The sequence below is a fragment of the Corvus hawaiiensis genome, chromosome 5 (assembly GCF_020740725.1).
Source record: "Corvus hawaiiensis isolate bCorHaw1 chromosome 5, bCorHaw1.pri.cur, whole genome shotgun sequence".
NCBI classification, from domain to species: Eukaryota; Metazoa; Chordata; class Aves; order Passeriformes; family Corvidae; genus Corvus; species Corvus hawaiiensis.
Genome location: NC_063217.1, coordinates 30,954,336 through 30,978,772, shown reverse-complemented (window position 1 = coordinate 30,978,772; position 24,437 = coordinate 30,954,336). Strand labels below are relative to the sequence as shown.

Here is a 24,437-nt window from a genome sequence, read left to right as displayed (position 1 = left end):
AATAACTAAAAAGTCTCTGATTCCGCTAATGAGATATTTGCTCTCTTACCAGAACACAGAAATTATCTTATGAGCTGCTCAGGTTTTCTTCACCAATGACATTTTTATTGAAATAGGTGTATGCTTTATGCAACTCAGTTTTTTCCAAAAAGGCAGTATCTCAATCAGCCTAATGCAGTATGAATCACAGTATGTGCATTTTTAAAGTCCTTTCTTTATTAAAAAAAAAAAAAACCACAAAAAAACCCCCGAACCCAAACCACATTTCTGTGTGCTTTCCCTTGTGCCTAGCACATAACATTGTTTGTAAAATATCACCTGCTACTCCTATGATCCAGCTTTACACAGCTCACAATCCAATTACTGTATCATGCTCAACCTATACAGTCCTGAGCCATTCCCACTGACTCTCCTCTCAGCAGTGGGGAATTCCACCCAGTTCAGTCACTGGGGGTTTGACTCCTTATCACAGACACCTGGAAAAGCAATTTGCAGCACAAATGCAAAAAGAGTGAAGAAGGAATGATGGTAGGGATGAAAAGACAGGACACAAATGAAAACTCAGAAGCAGTGATGAACAACAGGAAAAACATTTCCTCTTTTATCAAGAACTTCTAATTCTTATGTTCTGAAGCAGCAATGGCAACAGAGGAAATATAAAAGGTATCAGCATCTAAACTAGTATGGTATAGTTTGGTTTGTGGAGTTTCAAAGGGCTCAAAGGCTCTGCTTTTCAAAGGGTTACTTTTTCCTCCTTTATTTGGAAAAGATGAAACTGAAGGTTCTGCTCCAGTTATATTCCAAATTCATTCCCAACCCGCCTGACATAAGGGTCTGAACTGGTCCTATAGGCAATTCTGAGCCACAAGTGTGGCAGGATGCTGGACTAAACCTAGTCAAATCAACTCCCAGATCTTCCTAAGTGTAGGAAGTCATACTTTTATGTACAGAGACCTAATAAATCTTCAGGTGCATTGATCACTCATTCTAGCAGTAAGTTGAACAGAAATGTTTTCCTGTGTCAAAAAAACCCCACTCAGAACAAGCGAACCAGAGAACAGGTTATATACATATAACTTAGTTTCACTTCCCAGAAAAGAAAAGTTCCTGCTTTGGTTTAATCCAAAGAGAGACTGAACAGGACAAGTATATGAGATACGGGTAAGACCTCCACTGAATATTGAAATGCTTCTAGTATTACCTGAAAACAAACTGCACACTTCAGAATACCCTTCCTGCTTCCTTCACTCCCAGTGGCAGTAGAAACATTTCCATGTGGTAAATAATTGTTAAACGCAAACATGGAAGTAAGTTGCAGTATTTTTGAGCTTTCTGATCCCTCAAATAGCATGTAGCTGGTGTCAATGCTTGCGATTCAAAAGTGTGATACGTGAGTAAAGGCAAAAAAGAACAGGACTTGGAAGAGTAGACAGGAAAGGTTTACTCAGGTTTCAAACTGGTCTGTTGGTCCATGTAAGTACCTTGGGGTGCCCTTTAGCTCAAGCAAATTCTAGGATAAACAACTGAAGACTTAGAAAGGGGAACATTATTTTATACCAAATAAGTGACCAATTTAGAAGGAAAAGAACCCTTACAAATGCCCACTATGTGCACAATATATGATTTAAGGAGACCACATCACCAAACTATAGAGCTTAACCTCCAGGCCACTCTGAAAGCATTTACTGGTGATAAAGCCAAGAAAACACAGAGAACTGTGTAATTTTCCTGTCACCATAAATCTGCATCATGGGTTTTATAAAAAAAGTACTGAAAAATGATTAATTCATGTCTCACTTTCAAGAGAAGAGGGTGCATGTGAAAATTTGATTATATACATTTAATTCACAGAGCCACTGTGCCAATACAAAATGTGCATCTGAACTTCCTTAAGGTACTTCCGGTGCAAAACCCTACAATTTAGCACTTTTAGCTGTAAAATACCACAACCACCATAAATTAAGCCATATATTGTCTTACCTGATAAAAGTAATATAAGTAATACAGCAAAGAAGTCAGGATACTCTGCTAGCCCAGAGTAATTCATTTTGAAGTAGGCACTGAAGAAATGACCAATCCGTTTTCCAAGAAGTTCATCAAAGGTGCCACTCCAGGCTCTTGCTACACTTGATGTACCTTCATAAAACACATGCATGTTTAGTGTTTTACATCCATACAGTGAGATACAGCTACTTCTACTGAAACAGAAACAAAACTAAGCCTGTTGCTACTTGCATTTAAAAAAGCAGAGCTTGTGCTGCGAGTTTGTTTTGCTGAAGAATTCTAATGTTTTAGAATTTTGCTTGTTAAATGGTAACAAGTTTTTCTAGAACTAAAACATACAGATTTGTGCCTCGTTTATTCCCAAAATATTGCAGAAATTATTTCTGTGTCATTTATGTCTGATTCTGGAAGAAGCTTTTTTCTAGAATTACAGTATGACATATGTTAAACAATACAAAGTTATGTAAGAAAGCATTTGAAGAAAGAACATGAAGGAAAGTTTGTCCACCTGTAAGTAAAGCAAAAAAAGAAAAAAAAATTACTAGTAATATGTATGTTACTAGAGTCTGTATTTAAAATTAATGCTCTCTTGTGGTAGAGTGTGCATGGCCAAAGACAATCTTATTTTTATAACTCTCCTCTCATGAAATACATTTTAATACAATACTGGGGCATATCAGTTTTGTAATGATTTGAGTAACCATCCTGTAGGTACACATATAAAGCTAGGCATGCTCACACACAATATAATGGAAGTTTGGGGCATGTTCCTCTGGGAGAAATAATTTTTAAATCAAAAAATGTTTTTTCTGCTAAAGCACTGAAATAGTTATTTGGGTATCTGCCACATAAGCATTGATTTTATTTGGATCTGGTCAACTTTGTATTTTATGGGATTACCTGAGAGGACAGCACTTAATTAACACAAGGATATATTAGCAAGTTAGTACTTAAACACCATGACTTTCTTGTAAGATACTATAGCGATGAGGTCCCTCTAAACATCCTTGCTGTGTATATTCAGAAAAAAAATGCTTATTGATTGTACTGAAATTATTCTTGCTGACCAAAGATGGCAAAGAAGTCCTGATTATTCTTGTGTATCATCACTGAATTGTCTGACACAATTTTCATACAAGCTCTGTGGTTCATACATCACAGTCTTACAAAAATATCTCGCAAAAAACCCTGTTTGCAATGGTGATGCACAGAAGGAAATAACCTAATCAAATTATTGCAGTTATTTCATCTCAGCAGAACTAAAAAGAAACGGTAGCTAAGCGTAGAGACAGAAAAGAAAAACAGCCCTAAATCTGTATCTTTTATCTGCTTTTATCAGAAACCCCTGGAACCCGTGTTCTTAGGCTTACCTATAATATAGGACAAAACGAGATTCCAGCCAGTGATAAAAGCCCACAGTTCACCAACTGTAACGTAAGTATACAAATACGCAGAACCAGTCTTGGGAACACGAGCACCGAACTCGGCGTAGCAGAGACCTGCCATCACAGATGCAAGGGCAGCAATGAGGAAAGAAACAACGATGCTAGGTCCAGAATCGGATTTGGCTACTTCTCCAGCAAGGACATAAACACCAGCACCAAGGGTACTTCCTACACCCAGGGCTATAAGGTCCACTGTTGACAAGCATCGGCACAACTTGGTGTCCTCAAGACTTTCGCCACTGATGTTCTTCTTCCGCACCAGACACCGAATAAAGGACAGGACTGGTCCACAGGGCAACATGGTGGATGTAGAGCTCTGAAATAAAGGAAATTATTGCAGTATGCAAAAGATAGTGCAGACTCTGGTGAAAAACAATGGAAAAGAAGTATTTGCATGAAGAACTTTAATTATGTCTACTAACTAATACATTCACACTGTTCGGTGACATTAAATAAACTGGCATGTGCTTTTTCCCCAGGAACCAAATTACGGATACAGTATTCCTAATTTTATATGTAGCACTTATTTCCCCAGGGAAGCAGATCCATTATCTTTAGGTTTATTACACTGCTAATGGCCACTTCTTAACCACTTCTGAAACAGAAACAGCCTATTATCTCATATATCATAAAGCCTTTTAAGATAAGGATCAACACCAACATAAATAAGGGGTTTGGGGATCTGAAACTCCAACAGTAAGACTGTAAACAGCAAAAGCTTTAAAATACAGCATTCTGACAGAGCCAGTTCAATATCCTTTTGTCTTCAAATACATAGCTTTTGCCATTAGAATTTGCTTCAGTAAGAACTGCTTGAAAGCAGATTAAAATAGTGTTTCTAGTCTCTCACGCACCAATGAAGTTTCCCCGATCTAATTATCCTTACAAGAAATCTTGTACATCTCTGCCTGACAATCATCTAACAAAACCCAATGGACTAATGGCTCATCCCATGCCAACTGCAGTTCTTCAATATTGTGAGTGCCTGTCACAGTGTGGGACGTGATCAGCTCTAGCACACAAACTCAGATTCTGTGACCGACCTGGTCCTGGAGGCCAGCAGGAAGGTAGCACTTCGCTGGACTGTGATATGGGTGCCTGCTAGGAACAGCAGCCATCCTGCTTCCCAACTCAAACAGATGGTCACTGAGGGTCCAAAGCATTTGCTTGGGGGGGAGGACATGGGCATCCCATAGAAAATAATATTTTAAAGAGGCAACATTAATGTACAAGTTCTGTCTTTATGTATTTGTTTGAACTGTATTGTTGATGGCTAAGAGTTTGGTAAGAATCAAGCAATACCATCTGTCATCTTCCCAAACTGATGGTTGTCTTTGCAACTCATACCATATATATCTCTACTCTGCTCATGATTTGTTAAATGGAACCCACCTGGGAACTGAAAAACTATTTAATTTAGACATATTCTGCTGGTGTATTCCTTCCTGGTCTGTATCAGTTTCCTAGAAAAAGTAAACATTTCTACTCCCACTTGTTCAATCCACTAACAGCAATGACTTTGTATCAAGATGGATAGCTCAATTAACAGCATTTGATCCTAAAACAGAGAGACAGAAGCAGAGAGTATCAGGGACTGCCATCCTGATACAAGACTGCTTGGGAAAAACAATCTCCTGAGAAGAGAAAAAACATTTTCACCCTATTCCTGTAATAGCTCCCCAAGCACACTCAAACATGCCATTTCTGTCTTCAAAGAGCATCCTTAAGAAAAAAGGTCTCCATTCCCTTTTAAGTAAAGAAAATTTGGTAAAGGGTAGTGAATGGAATTGAATAGCTGTGGATGTTATATTAATATGCTTATTAGTCTGTAGCCCATGTGACAAGCAGCAATGCTCTTGTGACTCCATGCTCTTCACCTTAGCAATTTCAATGTGGCAGAAACATAGCATTTTTTTAAGGAATTACTTCTCCCTCCCCCCAGATAATATTTCATGTGGTATTTCATTAACAGGAAAAAATACTCTGGCTGATCTTGTTCTCAGACCACTAAGCAATTTCCAAGACTCTTGTTATTCCGAAGTCATCTCAGATTGTTTTGCTTCTTTGCCATTTGGGACAAGAAGTCCCAAAAATTGTACAGGCATGCACTGCAGTGGTCAGCAGTAATATTATGGTTTTCTCTGCTGAGAAGGAATCCTTATGGCAAAATAGGGGGAGTTTTTCTGCTTCTGATTTCTGCTTCTTGTGGAGAGGAAGGAGGCTAGTTCTTGCCAGCCACAAGCCAGTAAGAGAAGACGCCTCTTCTGACTGAAACCCAGCCTTTCTTCTTCAGCCTTAAGAAACTGGAGCACAACCAAAGACAAAGTTCAATATACAGACTTTGTGTCTGTAGAGGAAAAAAAACCTCACCTCATGTGCGTGGAAAACTTCTCTTTGTAAGTATATTCATCCTAACATGGATTTGACAAACACATGGCCTTTTACAACAACCACTGGAATCCAGCATATCTTCCACAGTTTCCTATACTTAGTATGCCTAAATGTATAGCAAACAATGCCTGAACTCTGCTTCACAGCTTCTGGTGGCAAGTGCAGCACTGTACCTCAGACATGGCCCCCTTTCAGATTTGGCTGAGACATTCCAAGACTTTCAGATAAGACAGTGAAGCAGGAAGAACTGATGAGCTTACGAAGCTATTTGGCTTCACACAGGACCAAATTACATAGGTATGAGGTGACAAGTGTCTTCAGAAATAACTGACAAGTGTAATGCTTCTCTGAGTACAGCAGATACTTTAATGCATCACCCCCTGCAAGAGAACAGCCTGGGCAATGACTCACTGCTGACATGTGCTGACTCACAAGCAGTTTATCAGAACACTGAGGCTGAGCGCATCTCATGCTAAAATACAAACCTACAGAAGCTTGGGTGTGCCTTTTGGTGGCAGCATTGTCCTAGACAAGCTTATACTGACCGTCACCACATACTCTTATAAAGGGTCTTATTCCTGCAGACTCACAGATCTTATTCCTGAGTTTGGACAAATATTGGTTTTCCTTCCTGTTGATCTTTATGACAGAGAGGAACATAAAGTAGGGTAAGCAAACACATTAAAAAATTCTCTGTCCAACTTTTTGACTAGCAGGTTTCAGTATTTTCCTAACTGCTCCTTTTTTCTTCCTCTTTTCCCTGCTGCAGCCTAACCATGCCTCATCCTAGCACACGACTTTGGGCTCTGCTTCATCTTGGTCTCTGCTGCCATGAGCTCTGTCAGCACTGGCCTGGGCCCCTGCTGAACATCCTGCACAGCTGAGGAGCACTGGCTCTGCTCTGAGCCTTCCTGGGAAGACACACTTGACAGCTTGGAAGAGGGGGTTTTTGATAATTACACTGGGTAATCAATCAAGATGGGAGTGCTTTTGAGGCATGTTTGGTGCACCCGTCCCACATTTCTTGGAGCAGACTTGGATACCTGCCACCCTTGAACAGCAATGTTAGGCATGTAGCCTGCAAGGACGGCCAGTCAGGGTGGGCTGAATTGTTCATGCAGTTTAAACAGAGAAAAGGTTGAATCCTGACCTTATACAGAGTTTAAACATAGGCAGTGAGCAACAAGAAACCGAAAAAGGAAAATACCCTTGAACTCACCAACGGTATGCAGTTATTTCTAATTAAGGTGTGGAGTGGACACAACCTGATGATTCTCTCATGCATTCAAACCTGTGCTAGGCTCCACTTTGAAGTCTGCTTTACAGAGAGCACTTCGTCACAAGCAAAGCAAGTTTCACTCTTTCACAAGCAAACACCTGTGAAGTCCATTTGTTACCGATGTTGGCACATTCCTTTTCCTGCATACAACTGAGGTGGCAGCTCTTTGGCTCTGCATGTGCTGGGTCACTGCATTTTGAAGTCTCTTTTGGACTAAGTTTTAATTTAGCTACAGATTACGCCATAAACACGGAATACGCTTCCAACAGTCCTCCAAAAAAGGCAGGTCTCAGTTCAACTGCCTTAGACTTGAGGACCAATGATCAGCCCTTACTGAAACCTCCTCCTTCCTTGAACTCATTCCTAGAGAGAACTGCTAAGCCATCCACACTACAGTTTAGTTTTACCCCTTCAACCACATTCAACAAAGATACAGGCAAGAGAGTAGGACATAATTTAGACAGGAAAGGAACTTGAAAGATTTATCTAACATAGGGGGAGGAAGAAAAACCAAATAAAGCTTCCTCACAGCTGATGGACTTCATGGTATTTGTCAGAGTACATGAATAAGCAGGTATTTCTCCAATCCCTTTTGTTCTTTATTGTCTTGGTTAATTTTTTTCTCTACAGTATCTGCTGATAAAATCGTCTTAATTTCAGCCTTTCTTGGCCAATTGTAAACCAGATCATTTACTGCTTGGCCACTACACATCTGAATGCCAGTCCAAGAAGATGAGTTCAGCCTTACAATTGATACCAGCTGTTTGTTTAGGTGGATGATCAGGAACATTTAATCGTCATCTGTTGTTAGCCCTCTTCTGTCAGGAAATGTTTGGTGTCAAAAAATTTTTGACCAAAAACACCATTCAAGGGACAAAGTCTCTATCTGCAAAGATTATATTCATATTTAAAACTGCTTTGACTCCTTCACAGTCATGTAAAATCTACCATTTCTGCAAAGTGTTTTTCATGCAAAAATAACCTAACCTACCCTCCTATCCCACACAAAATTCAAAAAATCGGTGGATATTGGAGCAAAAATGGTAATTTACATCATGTGTCAATAATTTTATTTCCATTAAAATAAAATTTTAATCTAATTATGTCTCATACATGGTTTAAGTTAGTGCACATTAAACTCAAGCTACACATGAGAAAATCCAAAGTTTTGCTGCAGTTGCCATTCAACTTTTCCTACAAAATTTTCCATTAAAAGCTTAATAAAAAAACATTAAAATCTCATATGGAAAGCAAATGTTATAAAGCAATATGAAACCTCTGAAACTTGTAGTACTGTTATTAAGATTTATGTTCAATGATTTTTGAAGCCAAAGTAAACCATAGATATTTTGCTCAAAACTATTCTAATATTATTATATTAGAATATATAGCTAATATTATATAACATACTATTAATTTTAGATGCAGTAGTTAAAACATTTTAAACACCATGTCAATTAAGGATAAAAGACTCCAATAAGTTTGTAATGTATTGAAAATGGGAAAATATAAATATATACTGGTTAATACAGATTAATTTAGCATCTTTCTTCAGCCTCATTTTCCTGAAAAAAACTGTCAAAGTTTATTAATTTTTTTGTCTCCTATTAAGTACATGTAGCCTTATTAAAAATTGCAGTATTACATTTATTAGATCTGGTCCAATAATATATGAAAGGGAGATCTTTCTTGAAGTGAAATAACATATGAAAGTAAAAGAATTGCATTGATTGGATCTTGAGCAGTAATATATGAAAGTAAAATAATTCAGAGATGAAGCAAAACTAGGTATGGTCTATGATTTGCGTGCACGTGCACACATGCACAGCCAATAAATTGTTTTAGTGCAAGTGTCCTAAAAGTTCACGTGGTGCCCAAGACTTTCACAAAACTCCTAATGCCTTGGGATATTTAAAGTAGCGTATTTCAATAATGGTTCAAGCCGTAAAATTGGAAAGCTGCACCTGTAACAGAAGTGTATGATGCATAAAAGGGAAAAGGAAAGCAAGCTTTATTGTTCAAAAGCAGAAACACCTTCTAGTCAGACTGGGAAGGAAAATATAACTGCATCTTCTATATATTAACACTGTAATTTTTATTTCAGCAAAGACAGGATAATGCTGTAACGTAAACAAACTGCGTACCACAGCTCTTGCTACTCAAACAGCACATATGTTAAAGGCAACATTTCCTATGATAACCTAGGTTGCTTTCAGGTTACTTCTTTCAGCAGTAAACTTCATTACTAACCTGATTCAGAGCAACTTCTGCTGGGGAAATTTCTGCTCCTCTTACTCAGTCCTGAACTCCTGCTGTCATAAATGGAAGAGTAATGACTGAAAGTGATTTTATTAAAAGACTTGCTTTAAAAGCCAGCTGCAGGTGGTGTGGGAACCCTCAGTGGTGAGGGGTGGAGGCTTGGCACACCAGGTGATTGGAGGGCTGTGAGCCGGCCAGCTATTTGCCCAGCCAAGCAGAGAGGGAGGAAGGGAGGGAGAGAGAGAAAGTCTTGCTGGTGTTCAGATAAACCATATGCACTGTATTCATGACACAAAACCCAACTGGAATGCCATTTCCTACATTTAAATGCACCTGTCAGGGCAAAGTTTCACACATCCCAAAGGAAATGCAGATGTCAGATCCCACAGTGATACCAAGCAAAGTTTTCCCATTGCCCCTGTGAAAATTTTGGAGCATGCTGAAGGATGCTTTGCAATGTTTTGAGACCTGAATGCAATAGCATAGAATGAAAAGTGTTTTTGTTGAGTAAATTTTAGAAGAATACAAATAATTTTTAAAGTATTGCTGTGGCTAGAACCAACACAGAAGGCAGTATATTTACAGAGATGGGTTAGAGCCCACTCTATTGAACTGGGGTAGATGTACCATAGATGATCTTCTCCTTTATATGGCTTGAAATGAAAAATGCTGAAGACTGGAACTAGAACAAGCCAAATATTCCTGTGACACAACCAATAAATAAACCTCAGTTTCTTAAAAATTAGCTTCCAGAATAAACCAAACCCCAATGTACAATTTACAGCTGTATTTTTATTACTTCCAATGGCAGACAACCCTACTCTAAACATGCAGTAGTATTTCCAACCAATATTATTCACAGCATATTGTTTCCTTCTAAACACTCATGTTTCAATCACTTTATTTTTGTTGCGCTAATATAAGATAAACCTTGCAGAGAAAAGCACTATGCTTCTTGTCATTAAAAGGTCTTTCCTAGGAAAACATGTAGAAAAACATACATTGTGTGGCAGCCCACTGCAGCTTTCTCTCTGCTTTTACTTTTCCCTTAGTGTAAAGTCAGCCAGTGCTCTAGAAGCAGAGAAGGTTCCTCCTTTTTGCTTCATGAATAGCCCTGCTTCCTGCAGCCTATGCAAGGGAAGAATACAACCTTTCCTCAGCTCTCCCAGAGCCAAGGAGAAATGCATCCAAGAAAGGGTGCTCCACAAGGATGGGCTGTGTTGCAAAACCGCGAGTCCAGCTTATGCTACCCAAGGCAATTATTTTCTTACAGGCAAAAACACGTTAAGAGAAAAGGTCTTGTTTGCTGAAGGTCTGATGATGACAATGCTAATTCTTCTCCTGTTGTTGACCTCATCTTTGTTAAAGATGAACTTTATCTCTTTCACAGTTAATACACAGTTAGAAGATAGAAACAAGAAGTTATGCTACAGGTTAGGCTTCTTGCGCAGCAGCACATGACAACCACTTTTAAGGAGCATCACTCTGACCCGTGACAATATCTAGGCTTTTTTTTTACCAAACTAGCACTCTCTAACAAGTCCATGGATGACTCAGGAATTACTCAGATGGTTCTTGAATATCTCCAGTGAAGAAGACTGCAAACCTCTCCAAGCAATCTGTGCTGGTGCTCTGGTCACCTCACAGTAGAGAAGTTCTTCCTCATATTTAGCTAGAGCTTCCTGTGCATCATTTTCTGCCCATTGCCTCTTGTCTTGTTGCTTACCTCCTGTCTGTGATAACATTTCATTGCTGGTAACAGCAGTACACTTATGGATCATTACAATGATAGAGCTAGGCTGCTTTTGTTTGTCTGACTTTCTAAAACTTAATCCTGAGAACAGTAGCACACAAAAGCTACACTGCTAAAGGCATTCAAACCTAGAATCCTCCTGGCTCCCAGTCAAGAGGCAGGGAGCACACTGGCTGGTGAAATGAAATGGCTTACATTTTGGGGGTCCCATCTCAATCTAGTGCACCATGGGGCAGATCAGTACATCCCCATTTTGCAGTGTTTGGATCAAAGGTCCTATGGACAGACACTCAGACAGTTTTGTGTGTGTTTTCAGTAATACATGCTTGAAACCACAAGAAGACCATGTTGCCACCCAGCAAAAGTCATTTTTGTAGATTCAACTGAAAGGTGTATTTGTGTGCCTGAAGGTCTGTGACAAAGCAGCATGAGAGAGATGTTCATAAAGGGATGAGTCTAGTGGGGGATCAGTGAAGGATGCCAGACCCGGTGCTCTTTGGACAAGACTGAGCAGACAGAGTGCTGTCTGGTGGCAGTTACCTGCAATAACATACCCAGCTTCTCTCTTTCGGAGGAAACTCTTGTTTCTCCCCAGGAAAGAGCTGTGGTAGATCCACTTTGTGGCTCCCCGTTTGTTTCAGTTGAAAATCCAGCTGTGTTTGGACCAAGTTCTGACTTTAGAGACTTTTCTGCTCCTTAGGAACTATATCACTTGGATTAATCTAAAGAGCCTCATCCAACAGTTCTCTGATTTACATACCCAAAGGACTTCTGTAGCACATTCTTTCCATTAAAATGTTGATCAGGAATTCTCTTCTTGCCAGGAAACAGTTGACCACATTAGAGGGAATGAACTGAAGGACAAAATTATTTTATCGTATTTTTCTATGGAAGGCTCATTTTAAGACTTTCCTTAGAGTATCAGAAGAGTATGAACAGATTTTTATAAAGTTACGCAGAAATTCATGCTGAGGGGATTTTAATTTTACAAAAAAAACCCCCAAACTGTTAATTTTGAAACTCTTGCACAGACTGAAACAAAGTTCTACAGATGCCCAAGTGACAAACTGATTAGAAGCTGCTCTGTTGTTGACTCTGACTTGTCTCACAGACACATCCTCACAGCTACGGGCCAAAAATCTGTGGAGTTTTACAAAACTAGAGGTGTTAACTGTGCACATGCATATCCATGTGCTTGCTTGCCCATATAACCACCACACATAACTCACCAAAGTTAAACATGAACAAAAGTGCTTGCAGACCCAGGCCTTAGTGAACCATGGCAATCCCTCCACTTTTCAGCCAACTGTAACAAACCCAACTTTTGACACGAACAATTAAAAAGAAACACAACATGTTTTGTACACTCTGTGTACTGGTATTCGTAAAAGGATTCATCAAGTGCCAGGAAGAATCTTTTCTGGATAAAGTAATTACACTTTAGTGGTTCTGACTTGTGCTTCTTGTGGTTCTGAGAATAAAAATACACTGCAATCTATGTGCTAATCTACAGAAAACAATCAAACATTCAAGAGAGAAAGAATCCTTGTAAAGCTCAACAGTAGTGTAGGCTGTCTCTATAATCTTATGACAGGATCTTTTCTGAAGAGAATAAATTACAACTCAACACTTTTTAAAGGACTTCCTATTTATTAAAATAAAAATATACTTGTTTTAGATTGCTTCTCATGGTTTAACTGAAACTAGTTCCTACAAAATATTGTACAGATTAAAATAAAATTATCACTTACTAATTCTCTCAACTTTTAATAATTCTTTTTTCAGTTTGTACCTAGGAAAATACCTCAAATCCTGAACTTCTGTAAAAGAAATTTAATACAACCTATAAAAAATAATCACATGCTACTAGACTCATCCAGGCAGGAAGAATATACCTGCAATCCTGCATCATTTCATATGTAACAGTAAGAAGGGCAACATTGGCACAAATTCCTATTAGTTATTTTGATCCAGGAATGAGTAATTTAACCTAATATTAAGCATGTCCCAAACAGCTACTAGCTGTCATTTGCTGAATTCCAAATATTCCCAGGAGTCTAAAGGAAATTTTTGCAGTGCTGACTCACAGTGCTGTCCCTAAGTCTAAAATCAGAGTTCTTGAGAAGGAAAGTAACTATTTAAAGCCATTATTATCTAAAAAAAAAAATCCACAAATACTTTTTTGGCCTCGAATACAGGATAAATATAGATAAGAAATTTAAACAGAAAAGTCCGTAATATATGCAAAGAAGAACCAAGAAAATCAAAGTTGAAACTAAGACTTGATCTGTAATTGAAAATAAATTGTGATGCCATGTCTTGCCAAAAGAGAAACGATTCTGTCTTGCACCTCCCTGGACACCTGTAAAAGGAGCATCAGATGCAGCTCCACACTGCAGCTTGGGAAGGAGCAGGAGAAGGCACTCCTGAAGCATGAGTACACTTCTCCATCAGAGACAGGAAGTTACAAACGGGCTTTCAAAAAGAGAAAGGAGAAAGATCTACCAGAAAACAAACTATTAAGGCATTGTGGATTTTTTGCAGTGTACACTATTGGGTAACACCTTATTCCGCTTTTCTATAAGCCTGTTTGAACTTACAACATATTGAACTGAAGCAAACGTTAAAAAAAAAGTATTCAATTTGTGACAACATTTGAGCCAAATGTGCGGTAACACACCTAAAGGCCACTGAGGTAGGTAATTAGGCACATTTCATAAAAACCATCCCAGCCTATGTAAATGCAACTGACACTTAAAAGTAGTACTTAATGTCAAAAAAGACAAAATACCAAGCTTTTTTACCCAAATAATGAGGCTCTGTGTTATTTATTATTAAAAGTTGTATTATCATGTATGGAGATAACAGTTTTTTAGTTGTTTTGAATGTGCTTCATTTATAGCTTTTCAAGGTCACCCTATTCTAGTTATCACTTTCTTCATTACCTGAATTAACCAACTGAAGGTTTCTTTCCCAATCCTTCTGTAATACAGGACTTCCTCTGACTTACTGTTTTTCACCCCAGCCAATCAATCCCTTTCCTCAGTTTACTTGGATTTTTTATTCTTGGAGTATTTGTGAGGGGGTTTTCTTTCTCTTTTTTTTTTTCTCGTTTTTTTTTCTTTTTTTTGGTTTCATTTTTCTTTAAAAATTTTTCATCTGGAAAGGCTAAAAGTGATCTTTTTCCCCTGTGTCAAAAAGGGAAATCTTTCCAGTTATTGTCTTTAATGAACATTTTTTTCCTATAAAAAACAATTTTGTCAAGAAAATTTCTATTAACTCCATTTCTACTTAATAATAATTTTCCTTTCCAGATAATGACATGAAGGTTGCTGCTTTTACTTACTCTTTTTAATCAGTAACAGGGCTTTACCTTTCACCCCATGGTTACCAAGTTTTCAGTAACAGCCTCTTGTGTAAGACACAAGCAAAAGTCTCTTAGAAAGTAACATCAGATCAATTCCATGTATTCTGCTCTGTTGAAAACCTGACAAAATCAAAAAATGAAACTAGTAGAAACTAGTTTCAGAAACTAGTAGAGATGTATTTACAAATACAGTCCTGGAATATTTTTTTTCAGTGATAATAGGAAATATACACAATGACTGCAGGATCAAAATTAAATCCCAAACATTTCCCTGCTGAGAATTGCACTGATTTGCACAAAAGCTGGTGATTCTCTAAAAGAGAGTTAGACACTGGTTTTAAAGTAGAAATAATGAGAGTCCTTTCACATGCCTAAACTCCTGAGGTAGCTTCTAAAATGTCTATAAAATCTGTATTTTTTAAATGGCTTTGCCCTTGTGCTGCTGTGCACTTCCACAGGGGAGCCAAAAGGCCCAAAAGGTAGCCTAATTTCATGGTGCAAGAATGGAAATTAAGCAAAGAACTAATGATTCAGCTCACTTCTCTCCTCCCTTCCCAACCTCAGCTGGCTGGTTTGATGGCTCAAGTAGCACCAGCTCCAGGGATTCATACTCCGCTAGGGTTGTCCAGTCCCATCCCTGGGTCACAGCACCTCTCAGCCCATTTGACCAGTGCACCATACACTTATGGGCTCCAGTGGATCCTTTTGTTTTAAAAAGCAGTGCAATTAATATTCTGTGTTGAGTTACTGAAAACTGTTTAAAGTAACTCAATTTTATATATATAAAAAAAGTGGCCTTTCCCCCTATTTTCTGTGGGGGCCAAGAAAGGAAGAAGAGAGAGTGGAGAAGAAAGAAAGGATGAATATATCTAATTTAAGACTAAAAATAATCACAGATGATCCCAGAAATAGCCTCAGTTACAAAAATATCATGGAGCAGGGGAAGGAAGGGAATTCCTATTACACACCTTACTTGTTTCTATTTGAGTTTTTAAGGCACCTGGAAAAGATGCCATCTCAAACAGATTACAAAAACTCAACAAAAAACTAGGTCTAATCAAGGTGTCACAACTTTCTCATAATGGAACATCTAAAATGAAGCATGTTTTAATTATCTGCCAATTATAAGAGTTTTAAAAAGTTAAATTTGCTTTCTTTTGCCTATAGAAATCCAATAATTAGATGCACATTATTTATATTCCATATTTCTTTTATGTTAAGTCAATGGCAGTAAGAATTAATTTAAGAGATTCTTGCATTAAAGTTTTGAAAAATCTCCTTTGCAACCAAATATTACTATGAAATAATGGCAAAGCATTTAAATCAGGATTCTTCACTGGATCTGAAATGGACTTGAAATATTAAATCAGAAAAGTATTTTGCTTCCATTCTATGTGAAAATGGAACTGTGACATTCCCAGCATCACTGCCACACATCTCACACATCAGACATAAAATGTCCACTAAGTGCACTGCTGTGATTTATTTTTTAGGTTTATATATTAGAACAATACAAAACAACATAAACAGGAATGGTTTGTTCACACAATATAAATAGCTGCATCTGCAGTGCTTAATCCCAGAGGCATTAAACAGCATTCTGTGGTCTGAAGTTAGTGCTGTTAAGACCACCCCAGATTCCTTGGAGGTACTTTCTGCACCCTGCAAAATCAAACACTGTGTCTTTTGTATATGAAATCACTGGAATAAGAAGTCACTGCAAAGTCACTAGAGCAACCCTGTTACAGAGCACTACCCTTTGACATTAAATGTGAACACTGCAGAGAGACATTCTCAATATATATTGTACATATCAAGATCATATAAATCCAAACATCTAACATGATTTATAACTGAGGTAACTAATGCCAGAGCGATCCCTTTTCATTCTTGGCTTTAAATAGCACCACTACATTTAACGCTTCAGGAACAGAGTTTGAAGAACACTATAACCTTCAACTGGGCAATTTTTTGGAAGGACTTCCAAATTTCTCAGTATCTTTTAAGCAAGTCAATAAACCGCTTGACTGCATGTAACATCTCACAGGTAGAGCATGACCAAGACTTCGAAATGCAGCAAAAAACAGTACTGACCTCGACAGTTGCACACTGAGATCTTGCTCACAGATTTCCAGGGGGGTTAGCAACAGGTACAGAAAGTGACCCCGACCATGTGCTGTGGTTTTCCAGAGATCCTGCACAGGCTGCAGTGCTCCACAATGTAACTTAACAGAGCACTGCAGACAGCAAGGCCCTGGTCAACATCTTCTGAGGGTACATCAAAAATCCTCTGTGAACTTCCATTAAGAAAGAAGTATTCTTTTGTATTTTAATCAAATCACAGCTACGCATGACAATTGCATAACCATGATGAAGACATGCTTTCAGATCCACGCAGATTTGATGCAACATATAAAGACTGAAACATTGGCAAGTCTGCCTGAAGAAACCAGATCTTCTCTTGGAATAAATCCGAGTTCAGCAATAACAGGAGAATCATTTCAGCAGAGCATTGAAGAAGCACAAGCATTGGTTCATAAAGCAATGAGTATTCTGTAAATAAAAAATAACATATGGAATAATGCAAATATTTGAGAGAAAACCCAACTTAGGGCGCATGTGTGTTTCTATACTCCCAGCCAGCCAGCATTATAGTTCTTTACTAGCAACTTCATCTTCAATATAAATCATCTGGAAGCATTAGAAAAGCAAACAGCTTAGCAGTTCCATAGTTTTGCCAGGAGGCAGTTCTGCTTATAAAAATCAAAAGTCACTTGAGCATTAAATTGCATTTACTGTACCTATGAAGCTACTTCATGGACTAGCAAATGGCACAGAGGGACAAACCACATGAAGGCTGCTTGCTGTAATGTACTTGCAGTAATAACTGATGCGCTAGTTAAAATAAATACTAGCAAATGTGTTTTCAGGATAATTTGTGTCACATAGCAAATAGGAAGTCGTTGGGACAGCCATTACTTCTCCCACACGAAGATTGGGTGAAAACACAATTTTCCAATTTTTTTTGTTGTGACAGCAGAAGGCCCCATAAATGTATAACTTTGTATTCCATCTTCAGCAGACACAAAGCATCTCAATAAACATTCTATACCACCTCCTTCCCTCAGTCACTTTCTTCCCTTGCCACATCCAATGATCCTGAATGGCATGACCAACTTCTGACTGAAAAGGTCAGGGGATGTCACACAGATAACTCCCTCAAATGTCCTCTTCTAACTAAGAGGTACTGAACATTAGCAATACAGAACAGCAAGCCCATTTAGTTACCAACTTGTCTCATATTTGTTCTTCAAATCTACGTTCACATATTTCTTCTTTATCTTTCACTTATTTAAGTGAAACCAGATATTTCTCCCCTTATTTTTTCCTGAGTCAACCACTTTTTCTAAACCTATACACAAATCAGCCTCATCTCCAGCCATGCTGTGAATAAGTTGTGGGGAAAACCCCATAGAAAGCTAGGTCCTAATACAGCCAAATATATTTGCTTAAAAAAACCCCACTCCAAATGCACAAGTCAGGCCCTCAAAAGTCCATACACTGCAAATAAGTAGACTAGCTGTCACCAAAGAGATATCCTTCCACGTATTTTGTGTGTATGTGGCTTTGTGTGTATTCATGAGTGCAAACTACACTATTTCTCAGTTCCTACTATGCAAAAAGATACTGTTATTATGGCTGGATCACAATTTTGGAGTAAAACTGTTCTGCTTGCTCACTTTCTTCTCATGAGCTCTGGAGACAATGACAGCAAATTGAGTTCCAGCTGCCTGTGTGAACAGAGGCAGGATCTGGCCACAACCCATTCCTTACTTGCTGCAGGAGAAAAAGAGGTCCAGGACAGATTCACTATCTCAAGGGCCAAACCCAGAAAACAAGCTGCTAGCTGAAATGCAATGATCTAGGAAATGACAGGCAGGAAAGATGAGACAGCTCATTTTAGCAGCTACTTGAAAAAAGCTTCTGACATCAGATATCTTATTTCATAGAACTAGAACACATACAACTCCTTTTGGGTAAAACATTGAATGGAAAATGTCATTGAAATTACTTCTAATTTCAAAATGCCACCACTTCCCTTATTAGTACTAGATGGAATATTTCACCAACCTACTGATTTTTATTGAACCTGACCATTGGTTAGTAACACCTGTAAATGATACATATTCTCATAATGCAAAAAATTTTGGCACAGAGTAAGTACATATTCCTCATGGAAACACTATAAAAACATGAAGCTTTAGTTGTTCTATACCAGCAACAGATACTCATAAAATGAATTTTGTTACATAAAATTATTATAATCAGTGTAATTAAATTAATGATTAAAATCCTTCATGCCTAATCTAAAAAAAAAATCTTAGCTAGTTTAAATGATAATCAACCTGTCAGCAAGTATACCTTGGCTAAGATCCTTTTTCACCTATGCATTGCTTTATTGGCCTTCAGAAAATGCCACTTTGGCATGCATTTGTCAAACTATTGCTCTTTATTTCTGTCCCTAGAAACTTAGCCAGCAATACACATGCATATCTCATGCATCTCAAGTTCCAGCAGCTGAAGAGGCTGAAGCAGAACCAAATGTTCCCTGTGATCAGACTCCCATAACTTCCAGTTACTTTCTTTTATTTCCCTTTAATTCTGACCTTCTTTCACATTTCACATACATACTAAGTTCAAACTTCCATTATTTTCTGCCTTTTTCAATCATAATTCATCAGACAGGAAAATAAAAAGATACAGTAATTGCTCCACCATGAAAATACTCCTTAAAATATTTTAAATTGCTTCTAGTTTTATAATAAGAATTGTTTGCTTTGGCTCAAACCCACCCCTCTCCCCCCCAACATAATTCTAAAGTTCAAAAGAAAAACAATTTAGAAATACTTGGATGAAAATAGAAGGAAAATCACTGCTATTCTTCATCATTTCTCCACTGAAATCTAAAAATAATAGGTCAAAAGACCAAAATACCTCCAGTTTCACAAACTTTATGTAGCCTTCTCAAATAAACCCTCCAGAGTTCAACATCTGTTATTGAACTACCTAAAACATTATCTATCAATTTTTTGGTAAAGAGGGGGGAAAAAAGAAAAAAAATGCAGCAATTACTAGTCCACACATCATCCATTAATAAGAACATGATTCTTTCCGGTTATTTGGTCTGAGATTATAAACCTTTTTGAAAAATATATCCTTGTTAAATGCTATCAGTCTGGTATACTTAAAAGACAAATAACAAGCTCTAATTGAAGTAACAAAATAGGATGGAAGTTTGGAAATCTAAGGCAGGAAGCCTGGGTCTAGATAAAAGGATATGAAGCACAAAATCTCCTTGAGATTTTCTGAATTAAGAGCAACTTTGTACCTTCTAGCAAAGTTTCAGTGGTGCACAAATTAGACATGTTTTTTGGTGCTAGCCAAAGAGAGTTTTAGAGATCTATCATACATACAGCAGAAATTCTGGCTAGAACAAAAGGTAAAAATCAACCTTGAAGATAATCCAGATGACTCACCTGGAACTGTCATCTTCTTCTGATTTAGGCAGGGATTTACTCCCCAAAATCTAACTTCCTCTCTATTTCCAGACCCTGCAGGCACAAAACTTTAAAAAAGAAGACAAATATCAATGAAATCTGATACTATGCTTCAGCACTGCAGATACTTAAGGAAACTGCCATAGAAGCCTGACTGTTGTGTGCAAACCATCTGCAATTACTTTGCCTCTAAATGATGGTAGATGTTCTACCTCCTCATGTGTAACTCTCCAGTAGCACCACTCTAATTATCCCTAAAGATTAACTGCATGATGACACACTACAGTCTTCTGCTGACATAATGTTGAGAGAAATTTTTGAAAGCTGAGAGTACAAATCTGAGAAAGAAAAATGCTGTTCCTCTAGCCATGCACCATAAACAGGTATTTCTTCTGAAATTTTCAAGACAACTTATTCTACACGTCAACTATAGCAAGGTAACGGCCTAAGCAGGAAGGCTAAGACTCCACAGGGGTCCAGATGGGCACATTTCACTTACTCTGCAATTCCCAACAATCGCAAAGAGAAATGAAAAAAAAAAAAAAAAAAAAAAAAATCTCCAAATCATTAGAACTGATCAATTACCTTCAAAAGAAGCTTTAGAAGAGGTTTTTTTTTTTTCTGATGGGAATGACAAAACCCACCACATAGAGCAGACAACTGTGTGATGGTCAGGAATACTTCTGAAAGGGTGTTCAAGACAGGCAACAGCAAACGGATAAATTGTCTAGAGCAGAAAAAAATAGGTTTACTCTTGAAGGACATTGGTGGGCTCAGCACTGGACTGCAATGATTCATGTGAAACTGGTGACAGATATTAAGCCAAAACATGAGAAAAGGAGAAAAAGGCAGTGAAGCTACTGAGACCAGAGATCAAACAGATCAAAGGCAGCTACTTCTTCAGAAAAGACTCTCTTCTTTTTTTTTATTTATAACTTTGCTCTCTGCTGTGAAAGTTGCATGAGTGTGTGACATTAGAAATTTTGTCATAACCTAGACACAAATCATCCAAAAGAGCAGAAAATACATCTGAGAAAGCAGGTACCTTACATTTCATGCCTATCACCATAAAATGTACACTGGGATAAATGATGTGATGACATGCCATGACTTCTTCAATAATTAAAGTAATTTCATATTTCCTTTCATTCTATAATGCAAACTTTGAAAAAACTGTATCTCTCAGAAAGCTATTTCATATGATTAAAGTTATGTTCTGCTAACAGGTTCTCTTCAAAGACAACACAAACAGCATGAAAATATCAACCAGCTGGGGAAAGTGTTAAAACTATGAGTCTGGCTCTTCCTAAACTTAGCTTAACTCAATTTATTCACATTGCTTCTTTTCTTCTCCCCTTTCTTCCACAAAAGACAAAAGACCAAACAAAATAATGTTCACAGTTTTAACCACTTGGAAGTAAAACAAAGCACTCATTGGAGGTTGTGTAAAAGCAAGGAGATGGACTAAGTGAATGTGAGTAGTGCTCAGAGGATTTTTTTGTTCAAAATTTATCAAACTGAGTATATGGCACACAGAAAGCACAAGTAACAAGTTCATGCTGAATCAAAGGCTATTTGGAAAGTGCAATCAAAACCAGATGAGAAGTCGTGGATAAGGAAGAGTTAATTTCTGGCATTGGTATGAATTTTGGAATGGTATAAAAGATCAAAAAGAAGCTATAGACTAATAAGATTATGACATCTCTACTTCCCCAAAATGAATTGAACATCTCCCTAAGAATATAACTGGGTATTACATGGACTTCTACTCTTAGGCTAGGCATCAGATGTTAGCCACAAATTATTCCTTATGACATCTATGCTTAATACAATTTAGCAATGCTGAGAGACAGCCAAAATTATTATGCAACAGAATGCCCACTCTGATGGGAAATATTTTTAACACTTAGATGAACAGAAAATCTTGAAAAAAGAAAAATAAAAGAAAAAAGAAAAACAGAGGAAAAGAAGAAGAAAAGAAGTCGGGCTGTATCAGATAAGCAATTTTCTGTCAGCTTTATAGATTACAAGCAGTGTTTTGTATTATAGCTAAGAGTAAAATGACTTTGTGACCACATTTATTTGGATAATTCTTGAGGCTGATGTGACTCAAATTCATGGAACTAATTTGTCTGGATAACAGCTTTACAAAGGTTCTGAAGAGTCTAGACATTTTCACTGTGGGAAAAAAGATGCACAATCCATTTTATACAAACTTTAAAAATAATATCCTGCAGTCATCCTGTCATATTACAAATTGTACTTCTAAAGTCAACAGCAGATAAACTAAAGCATTTGAAAGTAGCTGTGTTTGTACGACACTGGAAGGTATAATGGGAAATGGAAACAGCCTTTGGTTCAACTATTTTGCAAGAAATGATGTAGCAAAGAAAAAGATCAGTTATCTCCAGTGCTATAGACTCCACACAACTTAATTTTTAAGGCATGTGAAAATTTTACCTAATGATGATATATGATATACGATACGAAAAATAAGCTATTTTTCAAAGAACTACTTAACTATGTCATTTCCATCCACACTGATTGAGGCTCAGGCAGAAGAAATGCAGGATCCATGAGAATTCTGAGCACTGTTTCTAGCAGTCTAGCACAGCTTGACTAACTGGAGAAGAAGAAAAAAGGAGGCGAGGGAAGAGGCAAATATTGTATTTGAGTTGCACATCACTCTCTCCCACTATAGGTATAATTTTAGCTTACAATTAGGTTTTAAAACTTACATCTAACATACTTTGGCTTTACTCCACTGTGGCCTGCCAAACTGTTTTCCAAAACTAGTTTAACTAGAACTTTTTCAAACACTGCTGCCAAGATATTTAAGCTCCAGAACAGGAGGAAAAGGAAGAGTCAGCATTTATTTCTTTTAAAAAGTAAAAAAACCCCACCTGATTCTTTATCCTCAGTCCAGAAATTCAAATTTATGCATAACCAAAAAGACTGAAATCCCTTCAAAATTAGGGCTTTGTTATAAAAGCACTTGAATTTACTACAGATTGTAGCCACATGGCACAATTCTCTCTATAAATAGTTTGAGCCCCAGTTAGTGAAACAAAAAACTTTTCAACTGTGCTAAGATAAAAAAATATCTCTGCAATTATTCATACTGCAGTAATACTCAGCTCAGAATCAAGGCCTTAGAGCTTAATCTAAGAAAAATCAACAGTATGAGAAAAGTGGAATTAAACAGTGAAATGTGCGTGTGCTGACGGGTTCATCTGTCCTCCTACAGATGCACAATGAATGTGAAAATCTATCTAAATATCAAGATACTATCAAAATACCAAGAAGCATCAGTGTAGCTATTGCTGGTCAAACAAGACCAAACAAGCACGGAAACAGTCAGTACAGGTCATCTGCCAAACATACATCCAGCTTTCTTTCGTTGGTGCTTTGTAGATTATTCGGATTCAACGTTTTCCATTACACAGCAAACAAAACACTCGCAAGCACTGTCTTTACACTTCCTTCTTTTTGGCAAAGCCTCATGGAGATGGATATTCCCTTTCTGCATGGAGTCACATGGCAAAGACAAGGGGTAAGGGGTACAAGTTATTCCTGGGGAGATTTCAATTAGACATAGGAGGAAAATCTTTCACAAGAACATTCAGCCATTGGAATAAGTTCCCCAGGGAACTGCTGGATTCCCCAGTGTCGGATGCTGTTAAGATTCAGCTGGATGCGGTGCTGGGCCATCTTGTTTAGACTGTGCTTTTGCCAAGAAAGGTGGGACCAGACGATCCTTGAGGTCCCTCCCAAACTGGTATTCTGATTCTATGTTTCCATCAGTGGAAGATCCACAGTCAGCCTGGAACAAGACATTCCCTTCTTTGGGTACTAAATTTCACATGTGCACACCAAGAACAGTCCAACCAAAAACCTTTTATTTGATTTAGACTTCATGTTGTCATACTTAGCTCAATTTTCATGGAATACTGCCAAGGAAGATAGAGATGGGTGATAAAATGTGCTGAAAAATATCTTTTTTCTGACCATTACCACCACCAAAGAGTGAATGAATGCATCAGTCTCAGAGCTTGGAGAGCCACAGTGGGACTAGCTGCTGAACTGTCAACAAAACAGGTTTTGAAGTGGAATCAGAAAGAATGGGAGAGTCATGTACCACAACAGAAACTCCACCAGTACCACAGTGCAACATTCTGATTGCAGCATCTACAGGCAGAGCCGAGTTACTCTTGGCACATTTATACCGGCATTTTCGCTCAGATGCATATTTTCAAAGATATTTTCCCTGTCATACAGACAATTCAATGTGCCTTGGTTCAGTCCATGGAGCAATCCTGAGATATCCTTTTGTATGAAAGAAAATTTGGATATGTATTCCGGAACAGCACCTAGTACGCTC

General features: G+C 37.8%; 1 protein-coding gene across 9 annotated transcripts in view; it reads right to left on the bottom strand.

The window, feature by feature from the left end:
- SLC7A2 (solute carrier family 7 member 2) overlaps positions 1–24,437 on the bottom strand; it is a 54,080-nt gene that overhangs the window by 16,546 nt on the left and 13,097 nt on the right. For 7 of the 9 annotated variants that reach the window (XM_048304644.1, XM_048304645.1, XM_048304643.1 and 4 more), the window contains 2 exons: positions 3,375–3,765; positions 1,981–2,136 (listed from right to left, as the gene is read on the bottom strand). In XM_048304644.1, the coding sequence (XP_048160601.1) occupies positions 1,981–2,136; positions 3,375–3,750 (532 nt within the window). In that variant the 5' untranslated portion in view covers positions 3,751–3,765. Of the gene's footprint in view, positions 1–1,980; positions 2,137–3,374; positions 3,766–9,369; positions 9,764–24,437 lie in introns of those variants that run through there. The other 2 variants (XM_048304641.1, XM_048304649.1) reach the window with 2 other exon arrangements.